The sequence below is a fragment of the Balearica regulorum genome, chromosome Z (assembly GCF_011004875.1).
Source record: "Balearica regulorum gibbericeps isolate bBalReg1 chromosome Z, bBalReg1.pri, whole genome shotgun sequence".
NCBI lineage: Eukaryota > Metazoa > Chordata > Aves > Gruiformes > Gruidae > Balearica > Balearica regulorum.
In genome coordinates, this window is record NC_046220.1 from 86,012,515 (window position 1) to 86,029,179 (window position 16,665).

The following is a 16,665-nucleotide window of genomic DNA, read 5'->3' on the forward strand; positions in this document are numbered from 1 at the left end:
AAATTGCATTCACAATTATTGATTAACCAACTATAAAACCAACTATGCATTATAAAAACTCTGTAGGATTTTCCCATACAAATAAACGTTTCACATTACTCTGTGCTGGGAACAAAGAGTTTCTAATGACATGAGCATAACTGCGAGCACTGACTGAACAAACATCAGGTTCATACCAGAGATAATTTATTATATTAATTACATCTTGCTCGAAACTCATATAATGAGAGATATTGGAAAAAGTTATTTTCCTTGGAAATGTAAAACATTGACAATATTGATTGATTTTAAGTGTGGTGATAAAAATTCTTCCGTCCTCAGAAACCTGTTCTGCTTCCTTCTTCCCCCCCCCCCCCCATCTTTTTCACCTTCTGATTTTAATCTTTTAATTTCATTCTTCTATTAAAAGAAATTTAAAAAAATTAAAGTTGCATTTGTTTGGGCCCTTATGACCTAACCCTTGGAAATGTAGAGCTGGTTTCTTTAATGAGCCCCGTGAAGGCAGCGAGGTTTGGGTATGCTCATGCACTGGGAAATTTCCCAAAATAGATGTGCTGGAATAATTGTTGGAATAATTGTTCCCTAAGAGTTATTTCGGTCTACCCCTGCGTGAACTCTCGCAATCTGAAATCATTAATTTTTTCCCATCTGGAGGTGGATTGAGCTAAATATGAAAAAATAATCATTACAATCTGGACTAAATTTCCACAGGGGGCTTCCATTGGAATAACTTTTCGGGAATAATTAGTCCGTCACTGACGTGCTGGCAAACTTCCAACTGCAGACAAGCCTTTATAGGGTGTTATTTCATTTATTAAATAAAGCACCGCACCAGTCAGGGGCAGAACACGACCGCAGGCTGGTGATACCCAAAGGGGCTGTTAGGTTCGCCCGGATGGCGCGGCAGACCCCTGCCTGGGCATGCACCTAAAGTCCTCGCAAAGCAATAGACCCCGTTAGAAGATAAATCGGAGTGGGTTTATTTGGTTCCTGCCCTTTTGCGTCATCCACAAGTGCTTAATTACTGGGAAAGACAGTTATGGGCCACTGCAGTGATGTGAGACTGGGGTAAGAGATGCTAGGAAGCAAGAAGGCACCATAAGACTAGTTCTTGCTAAGCTGGCAACTCTAGAAGAAGCTGCCAGAGTTTCTGGGTTGAAACACGTGGGATTGGGGACCGTAAAAGCGCCAGAGATTTGGAATCTTTTATGAAAACAGAGCGATGGTAAATTATCCCTCAAACTGCTGATCCCTGGATTTGAGGATGCTCAAAATCTCGCTGCCTCCCTGGAAACCTTTGAGAAGGGGCCATCATTGACAGAGGGAGGCAAGTGCTTATTTTTATACTACAAATTTCCCCCTGAGACGAATGTCGATGTAATCATTCAGAGACTAAAACCTGTCCTGAGACAGGAATCAATACTTTTGTTTTAAGCCTCATTCACAGAGAATGAGGATGTGCTAAAATAGTCCATAACGGATCAGGTGTTGGCAGTTCATCATCTGTCGGCGAAACGTTGAAGAAATATTTATCTCACGCCCCATACAAAGATATGTAGGAGATTGTATAAGAACAATCTTTTTTTTTTTTTTTTAAAATAAATTTACAAAATAGATAAGAAAACCTGAGGATTGATAAAGATTATTTGCTGAGCTGGACATGCACTCAGAAATTTGGTTTAGATCATTTTGCACTGTAGTAAAGATTATTCCATCTGCAGGAAGACAGCGTGGGTTGGATTGAACTTGTCCTCCAGCCTGAAACTTTTCCGAGGGCGTTTTGGTACGCAGGCGGGGCATTGCCGGAGGGAAGCGCGTGGGAATCACGCCTTATTCAGCCTCATGCTAAGGCAATTCCCTTTTTTCTTACTTTCCTAGTTCAAATTCAGCTGCACGAGCAGCCATTAACAAGTCCAAAATATCAAAAAACCTTGCAGAAGCGGCATACCCATTTCGCCGTTTAGTACCTTAAAGAAAAGCCGCGGGGCCGCAGCGGATGTTGGGAGCAGGAACCACTGATGGCATCAGGTAGAAAGAAATTTTTCAACCCCGCGGGTACAACATGTGAGCGAGAGCTCAAGGAGCCCAACCACCAAACCCCGGGAAAGGCATCGCCTCCCTGTATTTCAGACTCACCACAGCCAAGATGCGGCATACGCAAGCCGGGCTTGTTGTCCCAATGCCTTATTTTCCACTAATATTTGTCAATTTTCTAAATCACGGAAAAAATTCCTCGGTCCACAGGTCGTTGCATGAAGGTCCACAGCGTTTCTGGCTAAGCTGGGCTCAACAAATGCCCTTTTAAATTCTTTTCAGTACATTCTGCCTTCTCGGAGGTGTCTAAACCTGCAAAATAGATCAGCGGGATCTCGCCATTTAACGCGGTGGATATCGCTGATAGGGTTTTCTACCTCAAATAATCCACCGCTGCAGTCATCCAAGCAAATGCATATTGCTGCCTAATCCCAAACTGATTGAGTTTCCATTTTTCTAACAGCCTTGTCTATACCTGAAGAATTTGCTGGTATTATCTCTGCTTAGCGCAGTCGGATTTTTAAAGGGAGCGTTTTGCTAGAGCGGAATGAATATCAGGGAGCTGGCAGAGCCCTTTCCCGGGCAGCGTCGGCGGTGCCGGGCGGAGGCAGAGCACGTGCAGGCAGGGCGCAGGCAGGGGCAGGACAGACGGACACCGCGTGCAGCAGGCTGAGCGGAGCAAAACACCTCCAAGAAGGCTTTAGTTCATCCCGTTTCTGGGAAGGGAATGAGGTAATTGCTGAAAGTTTTAGGTAAAAACCATAAAATTACAGAAGAATAATTGAACAGGAAAAAAGTACTTTTAAATAGGAAAAAAAAAAAATAAAGCCCTCAATGTTTATAGAGCAAAAATTGTTACAAGTATTTTGTTTATGACAAGCTAGCACAAGAAGCACAGAAAGCCATATGAGTACAGGAGAAAAAAAACCCCAAAACCCAGAAGAGTCTTTTATATGCAGGTTTAGGGTCACTGAATCTGTGAATTTGGTATAGAATTGGCTAAATATCATTGGGTAAAAGAGAAATGTTGATATACTGCATGATTCATTTTGCTATTTTTAACCTGGTATTCGAAATCTTCACTCGGAAGAGATTTTTTTTTTTTTTTTTTAATTTAGCTTGGTTAAACCTTGTAAAGAGCAAAGCCACCTGGAAACAAAATGTTTTGAAGTAGAACCTCTATTTTTCAAGCAAGAAAAAGATGTTTTCATCGTGGGTCTACTCCACATGATTTTTCCCTAACATTTCACTTTACTGGCTGAGCACTTCAATCTGTTTGCAGAGGCTCAGTGAAGACTTTGGGCATCGGAAAATATTAAGCACCTACCCTTTAAAATACAGCGAGCGTAAGACCCCGCACCAGTTACTTGCGTGTCGTTGGCTCGGGTGCGGCTGAACTCCTGAAAAACCTCGGTAGAGAACTAAATACTGACCATCAGGACGCTCAGATCCCTGCACTTCCCTGCAAACTAAAAAGCCAAATTAAAAATAACTCCTGCAGAAGCACAGATGTGTCGTAGAGGCGCCTTCCAAGTGGATGTGCCAACGAAACGATCAAAATCTGCCGAAATCCTGGCTAACCGTCCTATTATATATTCATCGTGTAAGTCACCGGGCAATTGCATGAGCAGGTTCTGAATGTTAATTGTTACGTTTTATTAGTATTATAGTTAGGGTTTAATGTGCAAATAATGACGTGTTTATGGCTGTTTTCATCGTGGCCGGGGCGGCGGAAAGACTCCGGCCCTCGCTAGCAGGGAGCAGCGGGAAGGCCGGGAAAGGGAAGGTAGGAGGAGCGCAGGTCGCCGTGCGGGACGCGGCTCTTTGGAGATGTGCTGCGGCTCGATTTAAATCAAGAACTGCTTTGCTTTCCAAAGACTTTAAAAATAACCTCTGCTGAAGCCGGTTAGAGTCAACAGATTTTTTTTCTTTTCCTCCTTGATTTCAAAGGGCTGTGAATCAAACTCTGCATACCGCAGTAGTTAATTGAAACGGTAAAGCCTTGTATTTCTCCAAACATTTCTATTTTTAGACCTCAATGTACTTTGCATCAAATTCACCAAAGGGCTGAGGTCCTTTAGTGGAATTTCAGCAGAACAGGGACATTTAAGCCCAGAGCTGAAGCTTTTGGCGTTATCTGACCGTCTACCCACCATCCTCCTCCCTCGTGTAGGCTTTTGTAGGGAACTGGTTGACGGCTTTCCCGCCTCGTACTCAAGAACATGTACCGCAGTGATGCTAAACTGGGATTACAGCGTCATTTCTAGAGCTGGATTTATACGGCACGTCCCAGAATAGTCAATATGCAGGTCACAAAAATCAGACGATCATAATTCCGGAAAATACTGGCAAAGAGGGGTTCGACACATTTGCCTTCAGCTACTGCTGCTGTCTAGTTCCCGGTACTTCTATCCCTGGGCCACCCCTGGGAGCCGTGGCTGCTCTGCGAGTAGGATAAACGCATTATTAATATAATATAATATAAATATAAAAGAATATAAATATTTTTCTTCTTCCCAGGGTTCTTTCTGCCGGTTCCACGCCGGTGGGGGGGGTGGGGGGGAATCGCTACGAGCTCTGCCTGCACCAGCGGGACAGGCAGGAATGGTCCAAGCCTGAGAGGAGCGCTGCCTGCGCTGCCCGGGATGCAGGCAGCAGCCAGGCACATTGGTTGAGCAGCACCGACCTCTAGAGGCTTCGGCCCCAATTGTTCCATCCTCGGCAGGGCCCGGGCCGGGATGGTGGGGGGGCCGGCAGAGATTTTCCCCGGGGAAGGGAAGGGATTGCACGGGATGGAGGAGGGAAAAATGCCCGACCCGTCTTTCTGCTTCCTCTGGCCTCCTGTGCTGCCTCTCTCCCCGCAGAGGCTTCAGGCAGCGGGTACGGGGGGGGGAAGGTAGTCATACCTTTTGTTGCACAAATTGGGAAATCTGTAGGATTTTCCCTAAGGAAAGCTCGGGACAGGCATCTGCCTGCGATGCTGCAAGCGCCTGGACATCTTGTCTGGCCAATTTATTGGTATTCTGTCGGAAAAAATAGGTAACATCCCTACCCGGCCCCAGACAGCATGTTGCCACGTGTCCCTTTTTTAAGTAGATCTCCAGTTTGGACCACTGGGTCGTTAACATTTAATTGATTTCGGGACCAAGGCAGGAGTGCAGATGTTAAGAGTGAAGCTGCACCCAAAGCACCCGAAGGCAGCTCCTAACGCTGGAAGCGCACTGAAGATAAAACCAGTGATGCTTCAGTGAAGCCAGCTCAGCTTTAATGCAGAAGTCGTCAAACTTTTGATATAAAAACTAGGAAAAAGTTAATCTTTCCAGTGTAGATATAAAAATGAAAGCGTGTACCTAGGTTCTTCTAAAGTCAATGAAAAAGCAGCTGCTCATTTCATGGAGGTGTATTTTAGCAGAGGATTTTAGCACCCCCAAAAGACCAGAGTGTTATTTTTAAGCAACCTCTGCCTCAAAAGACGACGCAATTTGCTCCGCTACGCAGCGTGGAACTGAATCATTTCTATTTTCTCGTTTGGGCACCTGCTTCTATACAAAACAAAAGGGCATGAGAGAATGATGAAGGTTGTTAATTCAGTTGGACTACGGCACAGTCCTGTACCGGAGAGCGTCCCCTCCGGCACCCTGCCCGGCTGAGGGCCGAGGGAAACAAGCTTGTTTGCAGCAGCAGTGAGGCGGACGAGGACCCTGAAGTCTGTTCCCGTTTTCTCTCCTGCAGTGACAGCCCACTGTAGTTAGCAGGCAGGCAGAACAGGTAAGATCAGTATTTTTTTGTGCCCAGAGGCAAATGCCTTTAACCCTTTTTTTTCTAGGGTTTTTTTTTGGTGGGAGAGAGAAGACCCCAGAAAGTTGTTGTTTAATGATGTTTTACAAGCTGTGAAGGAGCAAACCCTAAATCTCACCTTTCTTCCCCAAAACTCACCAGTTCTCAGGCAGCCCCTCAATCCCAAGTCTCTCCAGTCGCAGGTCACAACCCGAACACCACGCTATAGCATGCCATGCTTCCTCTCTGGCCCCAAAATCTGGGATTATTTTCTCAAAAGGGGAATGGCTTTAGCTGGGAGCCTGAGGAATACCCCTATGCAGTGCATGACATGAGGGTTAGCGTGTGCTGAGGGGCGAGGAGGGGTCAAGATGTGGAATCCCGGGTGTTGAATAACCTGTAACCACCACCATCCCCACCAGCAGTTAACCAGTTAACCAGTTAACTGTTCAAAAGGTAAGAGCAGGAGTTGCCCAGGAGCGATGTTCTTCCCTCTCTGTGGTCTTGCTGATTTCCAGATACGAAAAAATACCAGTAAACCCCCAAAATATTTCCATTCTAAGCTGCAATATTTCCTAGGAGCTACAACAGCCGGCGTGGCTTTCTGCAACTGTGTGGGAGGCGTGAAGCACGATCGGGGCCAGCACAGTCCGGACATGCAGTACCAGAGGTTTTCCATGCAAAACCAGGACAAACCCCTGGCCCCAAGGACATGAAGTGTTAATATTGGTGTAATAAACAGCAAAAAACTACACGGCACAGTTAAACAGTTCCTATTAACGGTGACCTTTCTTCTGAACGAGCTGTATCTGCTTTTTGCTCTTACGTGAAATATTTTAATCGGGAAGAGCCTTTTAAAGTCACTTCTGCGGTGGTTTTATTGCACTTTATGCGGGCATGTCAAGAGTAACATCCTGGTATTTTCATCCCTAAAATGAGACTGCATGGTACAGCTACACTCACTCACATCCCTGTTCGTGAAGTCTTTCATCAGTAATTACACAATAGATACTTACACTCCTAAAAAGTAAGCTTCATGAGGACAGGAAACTCAGGAGGTGATGGAAAACTTCTCCTACTGTGGGCTGCAGAGCAGTAGGATGCCTTACTACTCGCAGAGAAGCGGACGTTACTCTAACCTTGGAACTACTCTGACCTGCTAGGCAATTTAGTCTTTAAGTCTCCAGGGAAGTTAAGCGAACCCTGGGCAGTTTTTTGATTATTTCTGAGTTTTGTGATGAACTGTGCAAGATCCAACTTAGCAGAAACGTTTGCAGCACCGTAGGCCATCCCGATGGCCTAACTGCTTCATCCAGGAAGACAGAAACAAGTCCAAGTTTTGGCACCCGCTGCGTTCTGCACTGAAGACACTTTCTTTCCAGTCTCACTTTGACCTCAAAGCAGAACTCTACAAAGTCAGGCTGGCTACTTATTTTTAGCAGTCATCTTTCTCAGAGGAAATATGCAATTGTACTTCACCTCGACTGAAAAATCCGCAACTGCTCCTGAGTTCAGAGAGATTTCCTGCGGCAGTGCTCTGGGCAAAGACAGGACTTGTTGATACACGCCTCTCCCAGCCTATCCAGGATCTGGCCAAGGGAACACTGAAATATAAGCAGGGACATTCTTACTCTATCCACAACACGACAAATTTTCAACTGCTTGGAATATAATCATTTATTTATCTTTACAGTGAGGATGGAAGAATGTACAGGTGTTTTCACCCATAGGTATAAAAATCTGTTTATATACAGAGTCACAATAATCTTTAATTGGGAAATCATTCTGTTCTCCTGATCCATCCTTACTAAAAACCACAGGAAAAACAAATATTTAGTACAGGCAATATAATTCCAGTAGGTTTGCAACCTGGCATCAAAAGCTCAGCTTTAGATTAAGGGTAACGTTCGATACTTAAAAAAGGACTTTAAGTCATAGGACACAAAATAAAGTTGCTTTTCAAATAAGATATATACATCAAAAATAGGAGTCTAAAAAAGGCATTGGTTTTAATGCTATTAGAAAGCTATATAAATGTGCATGGGTCCGTTTCTTCTTATAACGAAAGACCGAAGGAGAAAGTGCCTCTGTCTTTTAGGAAGTTCCTCCTGGGACAAGTCAGTTAAAAGTACCTGCAAAAGAGAAAGAAATAACCCCTTTTGGAAAAGTAAAGGCTGATGGTTGCATTAATTAGAATTACTTCGGTGGAGCAGTTAGAGCTGTGTTTCAGTTCTATATTAAGAGCACGCCATAAGTGGGTAACAAAAAATTAATACAATGTTAAGTAGCTACTCAGTTGTTAAGAGTCCCACAGATGCCTAGTTCCTTTTGCGTTAAGCACAACCCACGTACGTAACACGCTTTTAACATCCAGCCTCTTGCACCACACCCCCTCCTGGCACGTTACTCGGGCTTCTGCGGTACTTCAGTACGGCCTTCAATCACTCCCTGAATTCTTGCGGTTTAAATACAGCATAACATGTACATAAAAAGTTTCTTAATATAAAAAGATCATACTGGAACATTAATCAGTATAAAGGAAAAAAAAAATTTGCATCTTTCAAGCTATTTTACATTAATTAATCCACTCAAAAATCTTGGTCAAGTCTATAATTAAAGCCACCAGGGCAAAAAGCAGTTTTATAGACCATAGCCAACACATGTACGTTTACACGTACACTGGCTACGTACACGTAAAGAGGTAACAAGTTCCCGAGCTGATGAAACTCAAGGTCTACGGATCCAACCGATTTCTGCAGAGAACCACAGTACCAGTGCAAAAATAAATACATTTACGGCTCCATTACAAGATAATTACTTTATGCTAAATTAAAAAATTCAAATTGACAATTTGACTCTAAAATAGCAAAGGTTTAGAAATTTCACATCTTAAACCAAAGGGTTTTTCTTGACTTCTCTTCAAAGTTATCCCTAATTAGACTTTCATAAGAGAATTACTCAGGGATTAAGAGTTTAATAGTAAATAGCTGTAACTTAAAGTAATTAAAAGATGCCAGTAGCCTGGAAAACATCTAGGTTACTGGCCTGTTAAGTGGCAAATAACTCTTGTCCACAACTTAAAGATCAAATTTCCCTTTATGTTGCACTGACACAAGGAGTAATAAAAATGACTGTGCATTAGAAATATGAGCATTCAGGGGTCGGTGGGTACATTCTAAATACGTTTTGTTTCTAATTCTAAGAATCTACTCAAGCAATACACCCTTCTATCTGAAGGGTGCAGTCCAGATACTGAGGGTAAAAAAACCATCTGGCTGTTGGGCGCACCGGGCTCATCTTCTTCATATAGGAGGGAGCCAAAACGTCACGGAATTACCACTCTATGCTACGGGTTGGAATGTTCAGCAGCCTTGGTAAAGCCAAGGAAATGTCCATCCTATGTCTCCAAGTTACCTGAACATAGCACTCATAGTTGTACAAAAGTTAACTCCTTTGTATCTGTCAAATAGGAAATAGATATATTCTTTCCGCTTCTGTGGGTAGTAAATCCAGAAAGAAAAAAAAAAGGAATTAATTCCTTTAAAATTACACAAACATCTCTAGATGGAATTCTTTATTGTTACAACTTCTACTAACTCCTTATGAAAAAGGCAGATCTCAAAGCAGTGCACTTTCATAAATGAGCACTATGAGCTCAATGGAAACAATAGAATGAATTGTCATTATTCTGCACGTGATTAAAAAAAAAAGATTTTGGCAAATCAACAGATCAGTACTGTAAAGAGGTATGAGATACAAGAACATGCCTTGGAAAATGAATCTGTAGAGGTACTATCCACATAAAAAATAAACAGAAAACTTTCAGGAACTTCTTATGCAATTTTACTAAATTAAATTTTGAAGAATAGAAAAAGTCCAGTTACTTTGATTGCTTTACCCCAGTTTCACATCAAGTATTAAGTGCCAGAAAGTACATCTGCAATGGTTTCTAGAGACTGGGTCTTTTCCGTAAAGGATGAATACCACGGGTTTTTCCTCCCTTGGTGCTCTGCGTAGCATTTAACGTGAAGATGTTCCTGTCTATATATGCCAAACCACCCCAGCCTTCTGCCGATGGAGCGCGTGTCGGCTAACGTCCGTGCAAACGTCCGTGCAGGGAGAAAGCACGACTGCTTGTGTGTGACACACTACTGTCCCCTGAATGACTGCCGAGGGATTGCCAGAAGCCGAGACGGGTAAACCTCAGCGTGTGCCTCCAGGAGATCTCACTCACCTGATTTCTTTTTATGCTTCATCTCCATTATCCATTTCTACATCTATATCTTTTGTTGTATCAGCCGCTCGTGACAAAATGTCTGCCATTAGTGCTTCCTCCAGTTTTTTACGCACTTGTTGCACCCGCTCTTCTTGTTTTCTGAAGGGAAAGAAGGGAAGAAGGGGCAGAAACATCAATCCTTCAAGCATACTAGTAGGCTGGGAGCATAATACTTGCATAAACAATGACTCTGGATTGGTTTCTCAACTCTTAACTCAGAATACGACGGAAGAGTTCCAGTTGGAAGAGACCTACACTGATTATTTAGTCCAACTGCCTGATCCCTCCGGGGCTGACCAAAAGTTAAAGCTTGTTATTAAAGGCATTGTCCTTAATAATTGCCCATTAAACACCACCTCTCTAACCCCTTATTGACTAGTTCCATCACCCTTGCACACACACAGGCACACAGGTAGTGCTCGGCACTAAAACTGAGAGCACGCTGTGACAGAAACCTCTCTGGTTTAGCGTGCGTGGTTTACTTTCCCTCATACAGAGACAGAAGGATGGAATGTGACGTTTCATCTTCCACTCTCAGACTGGATACTAGGAAAAGACCAAACAGAAAGTTAACGGAGCAGTATCCCACTGCACTATCTTTGTCAAACTGGCTTTTCTTTTTTTTTTTTTTTTTTTTTCTTTTGATAGAGACATTTTAGGGTAGATCACTGAAAATCTTAGCATGAGGTTCCTGTCATGAACATCGTAAAGGAGATGTGAGGCAACCTCCTGCTTTCCCAGCGTAAGGGTGTGTACACCAGGAGCGCCTTTACGGGATGGTGGGGCACTGAGTAGGTTTCTAAGCACTCAAAGAACCAATTCCAAGGTTGCGCGCGCAGGAGAAGAACCTCAAGGAGCTTCACCGTTTCATTTCTTTAATTACTCACACCTTTCTATTTAGTCTTATCTACTAGTCAGTGATGCATTTAAGATGTCAGCAACTTCGGCTGAAACAAAGGTTTGCTTCCCTGGGGAAAGTTAATTCAAAAATATTACCTTGGATGCCAATATAAATTGAAGATATTTTGATTCCATGTTTAGTTCGGAAGGTAAAATTTGGCTTTCAAGTCTTACCAGAAAACAAGAAGTCCTCTTTTGAAGTTTTCTCAAGAGAATACAAATTCTGCATCAGACCCAGGGTTTTTTTTACATGAAAATCCACTTACTCTATCAAGCTATGGTTTTCCAAAAAAGAAAATCTTTAAACAAAGTATATGCTGATGGCCAAAACTCATGAGAAGCCGGCACAGGAAAACATTCATTAGTGCCGCAAACTCCCTGTGGCTCCTTAGGATGGCAGGACAGCTACCAAGAACATCAAATCTTAGAAGAGCAAGAGCGATATCCAGCCTCAAAGGCTATTCGGTTCTACGGCTGCAACCATACCTGCACTCCCTAAGCACTTCAGAGGAGGCTGGCTGCTTACAGAGATAGCAAAAGGAAGAAGAAAAAAAAGAACAAGCTAGCAGTTCAGTACAGAACTTGTTTTCTATCCTTGTTTTCTATCTTCAACATACAGCTTACTGTCCCAGAGCTGTTAACTTTCAATGCCTACAGAGTGATCTTTCAAACCCCGGGGCAGAGAACTGAATAAAAGCAAAGCTGCCTTATCTTTTGCAGAACCTGTGTGACAAAGGAGAAATAAAAGTTAGAGTAGCAAATTCAGTATTTGTTAATTGAACGAAAATGATCCCAAACAGCACACATAAGCTGAAACAGAATTTTTTTTAAAGACCAGTAATAAAAAGTTGTCACCATTTCAGTGTTGGAATACACTGTGAACTGGCCAAATATTATTGAAAAGAAATAGTTGAAGTATATTTTATTTTTCCCCTTTTGGGCTTTAGAATCTGGACTTTAAGACAGGAGGATCTTTCCACAAGCCACAGCCTACACACTCCATCGCAGGAGGCTTCAGACTACAGTTGATAGCCATTTACACCAGCAGATCCCTTCCCTAGATTCCTGGTGGTTCCTTACTAATTTAGCTAATTTAGGCTATGATGATAAATGCGAACATTTTAATGACAGCATTTTTTAAAAAGTGCCTGAATGATCAAATCAGAGAGAAGAAAGCTGCTGGAATATCTTTATAAAGGTCCCCTTTAGAGCATGAAGAAAACTCCAATGAACTAAAACACGGTAAGGACATGTCCCTACTCATACAAGCATGAAATGTAAATGTTCCTTGAACGTGGTTCTGGTCACTGGGCATTTTAAGTGTATCTCCTGGAGAAGCCCTGAAGTATCACATATCCAGTGAAGTTACGAGAAATCATCAATCGTCCCTTTGTCAAAAAAGTCACAGGGCATACAGACAACCTTGCCCGCTCGGTAACCTGAATTAAGCCATGGACAGCTGAGCTGGGAGGGAAGAGAGGCCCCTTCCAGGCCGTGAATGGTTCATAAATTCAACGTGTATCATGGAATGCACTTGCCAGAAAGCACACAAGAAGTTAATCTGGACCATCCTTTTCTTCTTGGAGCTACAAGGTCCTTCCCTGCTTTGCTCTTCAGTGAGTCTGTGATGCAGACATGGAATCTAGCATAAAAGCCAGCAAATATCTTGATATATCAACTTTGAGGAGCTGGGCACAAAACAATCATAAGCTTTACCACCTCATTAAGCTCTTTTATTTGAAATCTTCTTTTAAATGTACTTAACTATGTTGATGACGTTTTGAAAAACATATGCTGAAGCACAAGCTGATCCTGTCCTAGATTTCAGATTCGTCATCCTGATATGTAACAAGCCCCTTCCCACCCATCTTGGACATAAGACTGTAGTACTGAACTCTCACATCACACAGAAGTGACAGCCAGGACTAGCTTCTGTTACTGAGGGCCCAGGTTCCATATTTACAGTGTAGGTGGCTTTCTCCAGAGGTTACTCCCAGGTCTTAGCTTCCCAAACTCAGGTGAAAACATAGCTTTCCCCAGTTATCCCATTTGCAAATTTTCAGCTAGTTGATCTCCTGGGGAGCAATAACCAAAAAAAATTCACAGTGCTCCCAGTCCCGAAGAGTCTGGTCTTCTAGCAAACGGCCGGTTTAAGTATTAAAAACATAGCTTTTCTTATGCCATGAATATTACTTCTAAAGCACACAAACTACCAAGAGCATGTAAGAACCAACAGCAAAAACTCACTACTAATAAAAAGCGCTGATCTTGAACACGAAGTAAAACTCTAGGACTTAGAGTATCTCCATTCAATTTGATTAACTTGACTTCTTACGCTAATTTATCAGAGCGGTATTAAATAAACCCACTTTACCCCATTAAGTGAACTGAGTTAGCAGCGCTGCCAGGGAGGGCAGGCGTGCTGCCCAGTCTTTACTACCAGCCCACAGCTCCGTCCCGGCGATGGAGCTCCCACACAACCCGTGTGATCCTTCTCAGCCCGCGCTGATCCTTCTCACCTCCCCAGCTGCATCACACGCGGTGAAGCAGCTCCCTGGCCGCGAGCTCTTTTCAGCCTTCCCCCTAGCAAGACTCAATCCTCACCCTTTAGTTTAAGTACTATTGCCTTTGAAAGCAAGCTAAAATTAAAGACACTTAAAATTAAAGACACTTCTCCTAATGCAGAAGTCCACAAGGCCCTAATTCCAATTCTGACCTTATTTTCAGCGGAAAACTGCTTTACACAACAGGATTGTGCATTGCTCTGCATTCAGATGATTTCCTTAGTGCCTAGAATGATTTTATTTACCGTCACTACCTGCGCTCTTCTCAGCCCACAGAATTAAGCGATGTGTGCATGCTTTAAAGACATGTGACTCCACACTACTGTATGCAATCAAACTATGGTATCATGCCACCTTCCCTCTGATTTCTCCATCTATTTTTCTATATTGTTAAATCTATTGAGGCTCTGTTTGATTTGTTCCTTACAAGCTGGCACTGCAATAGCTACTCTGTCATCAAAATAAAAAATTGCATATAGCTCTAGTAATAGCATTTAGCTGCAGCAGAAACACAAAGGTATCTTTACATTTAATGTAATTGGTGTCAGATTAGACAGGAAAAGTCCGCAGAACCAACTTGTCCTTGTCTGAACACCAGTTCCACCTCCCTATGTGTCAGGAGGGAGGCAATACCCCTTTGCCCCTGCCCTTCCAGCACATTCAAATACAGTATTTTTTGGAGACACTCTAATCGAGAGCCCTCACCATAAGTGCTTACAGTAACATTTACTCTGTTTCTATGAAAAACATACTCTAGAGCTTCTCAGCAGCAGGGATTCCAGGTGTCTTCCACTAACCAGATCTGAGATGCACTGCTGAAAGGAGAATTAATTACTAGTATGCTGGCTGTATTTGCTGAATTATATTAAACTCAGGTTTAGGGGCATGTGCTAATTCATACACACACATACACCTCTCCAACACATCATTTCCAATAGATCTTTCCCATCTCCTCCTCTCAGAAGGAATTAGCCCGCGGTGAGACAGCATCCTCTAAATGGTAGTTACAGAAATTCTCAGAGGTCTGGTTACTGTGCTCTCCTGACATACTCCCTGTTAAACTCGTCTTTAGATCTGGGGTCAGAAAGTTTATCTTGTAGCCAGAACTGATAAGGATTATTTAGGGTTTTGCCTCCCTGCAGCACACATCGCTTTACCTTACAATTACCTTATTCCTGAGGAGAGCTCAGACTGTGGAAACTTTCTCGATCTCTCATGTTCTTCCTTTGGCACATAGTTCTTGTGGCTTTGGTCTGTCATACTGAAAGTAAGATTTGTCTAGGGTATTGAGGAATATTGTGAGGGACTAAGCTACAGCCGACTAGCTTGGATCAAGGTTCAGATAGCTTAAGATTCAGACATTCTTAAACCCATGCCAAACAAACTTAGAGAGCATCAAACTTGAGTTACTCTCCATTCCTGTCTCACCGTAAATGCAGCTTAGTTTTTGGACAGATTAACAGGTACTTCTTCTTACCCATTACTCTGCAGAGCATGACACAGCCAGACATACTACATTAATTGTTATGCTTTGGTAAATTTAACAGGCTCTGGCTACCCATAAGGAAAAGAAGTCCCATTACCATGCTATTTGAAAAGGGCAATTGTCAAGATACCTGAGAAAGCTCAGGAACAAAATCTACGGGGTGATGATGGTAAGTGCTCTGCAAAGAACCTACAGTGAGCAAGAGAAGGGCTGTTGAAAACTAAAAGGTGGGATTTTCAGAAATGACTTACACGCTTTTGGAAAAGAAATCCCCTGAAAACTTTAAGCTTTAGAAAATCCCACTGAAGAGAGAGACATTTGAAAAGAATGATAGACTGAAGAAGCAGAACAGAGCTGTGAGTCAAAAATGGATTTTATAATACATTGCAAAACTTGATCCACCTAAGCCAAACTAGAAAAAACAATCCACCTCTTTTATTTTCAGAAGATACCATTCCTCAGTTCATCCCAAAAGAAAGAAACTGGTGAACTCCGCATGTATCTAGTGGAGACACAAAGGTTATCACTCCCAGCCTTTCATGGAAATGGAGGCAACGCGACAGCGCAGTTGCAAAGAACATAACCAGATGCTGGTCAGGAAAGAAGCTACAAACACAAGCTGCAATGCAGCAGTCTCAAGAGAAATGATCTCACAGATGCAGTATGGAAGAAGACAGTCAACAGCCTGCCTGGACGTAAAGGCCACCAGGAACCACACCATACCCATTTCACATGCTTACCTTTCACAGGACTAGTGTTAAGGAGCCCAGAACTATTCAGAAGGTGTATCCCACAACTGAATAAAAAATAGGTGCTTGTCCCTAGTGATAAGGAAGCACACTTCCTTGTTGTTTCTTAGCCATGCATTTATAGGAAGTTATTCAGTGTTTTCCCAGTGAATGTACTGAACCAAAAGAGGAAATTTTGCATTTTACTTTGATTATGAACAAGATTTACCATCATTACATGATCAGGAATAGTTCAAGTTAAACATGAGTAAAGCTGACAGCTATTGTATTAGATGCACATGCCTGCTATGATCTCCCTGAAGAATTTATAGCACAAAAGCACCTGACCAGGTATCCCCGATGGTGAACCTTTCCTTACCACTATGCAAGTTCAGAAAGCAATTGTACTGCTTCCTCAGTGATAACAGGTGCCGTATTCTGATACCACTTCATGCAATGTGTTTTCTGGATGGTCTTAAAATGAAAGCCAGCTTCACCCAAAGAGCGTGAAAAGGTAACTTTGAAGAATATTTAATCCTTTTGTAGAAAGCTGCCTCTGAAGTCATGAACCAGAAGAGACAGCGAACTGGCAGCATATTCAGGGAGGTAGAGCTGCTCCAGGTCAGAATCTGTATCCTTCCTGAGCTGCTGCCTGACATCAAATTCAGAATCTGCTTTGTAAAAACAGCTGAAGGACTGATAAGACGAAAAAGGAATTTTGTTTCCAATAAATATAAATGTTGTCAAACACGCTAAGAAAGTTTCTCATCCTGCCCTGTAACTTTCTGTAACAAAGCAGGAAGAGTTTACCTTCTGAAAGCATTTCGAGTTGATGATTAAGAAAATAAAGCAAAGGAAATCCCTAAGCAAAGGACTAGGAATCAGGTAATTTTATACCTT

General features: G+C 42.6%; 1 protein-coding gene across 1 annotated transcript in view; it reads right to left on the reverse strand.

Moving 5' to 3' along the window:
- Positions 1-7,462: 7,462 nt before the first annotated feature.
- The window catches only part of MBD2 (methyl-CpG binding domain protein 2), a 40,629-nt gene continuing 31,426 nt past the window's right edge, over positions 7,463-16,665 (reverse strand). The window contains exons 6-7 of the mRNA XM_075740218.1: positions 10,046-10,186; positions 7,463-7,943 (exon numbers count right to left, since the gene is read on the reverse strand). Of these exons, the coding sequence (XP_075596333.1) occupies positions 10,057-10,186 (130 nt within the window). The 3' untranslated portion in view covers positions 7,463-7,943; positions 10,046-10,056. The remainder of the gene's footprint in view (positions 7,944-10,045; positions 10,187-16,665) is intronic.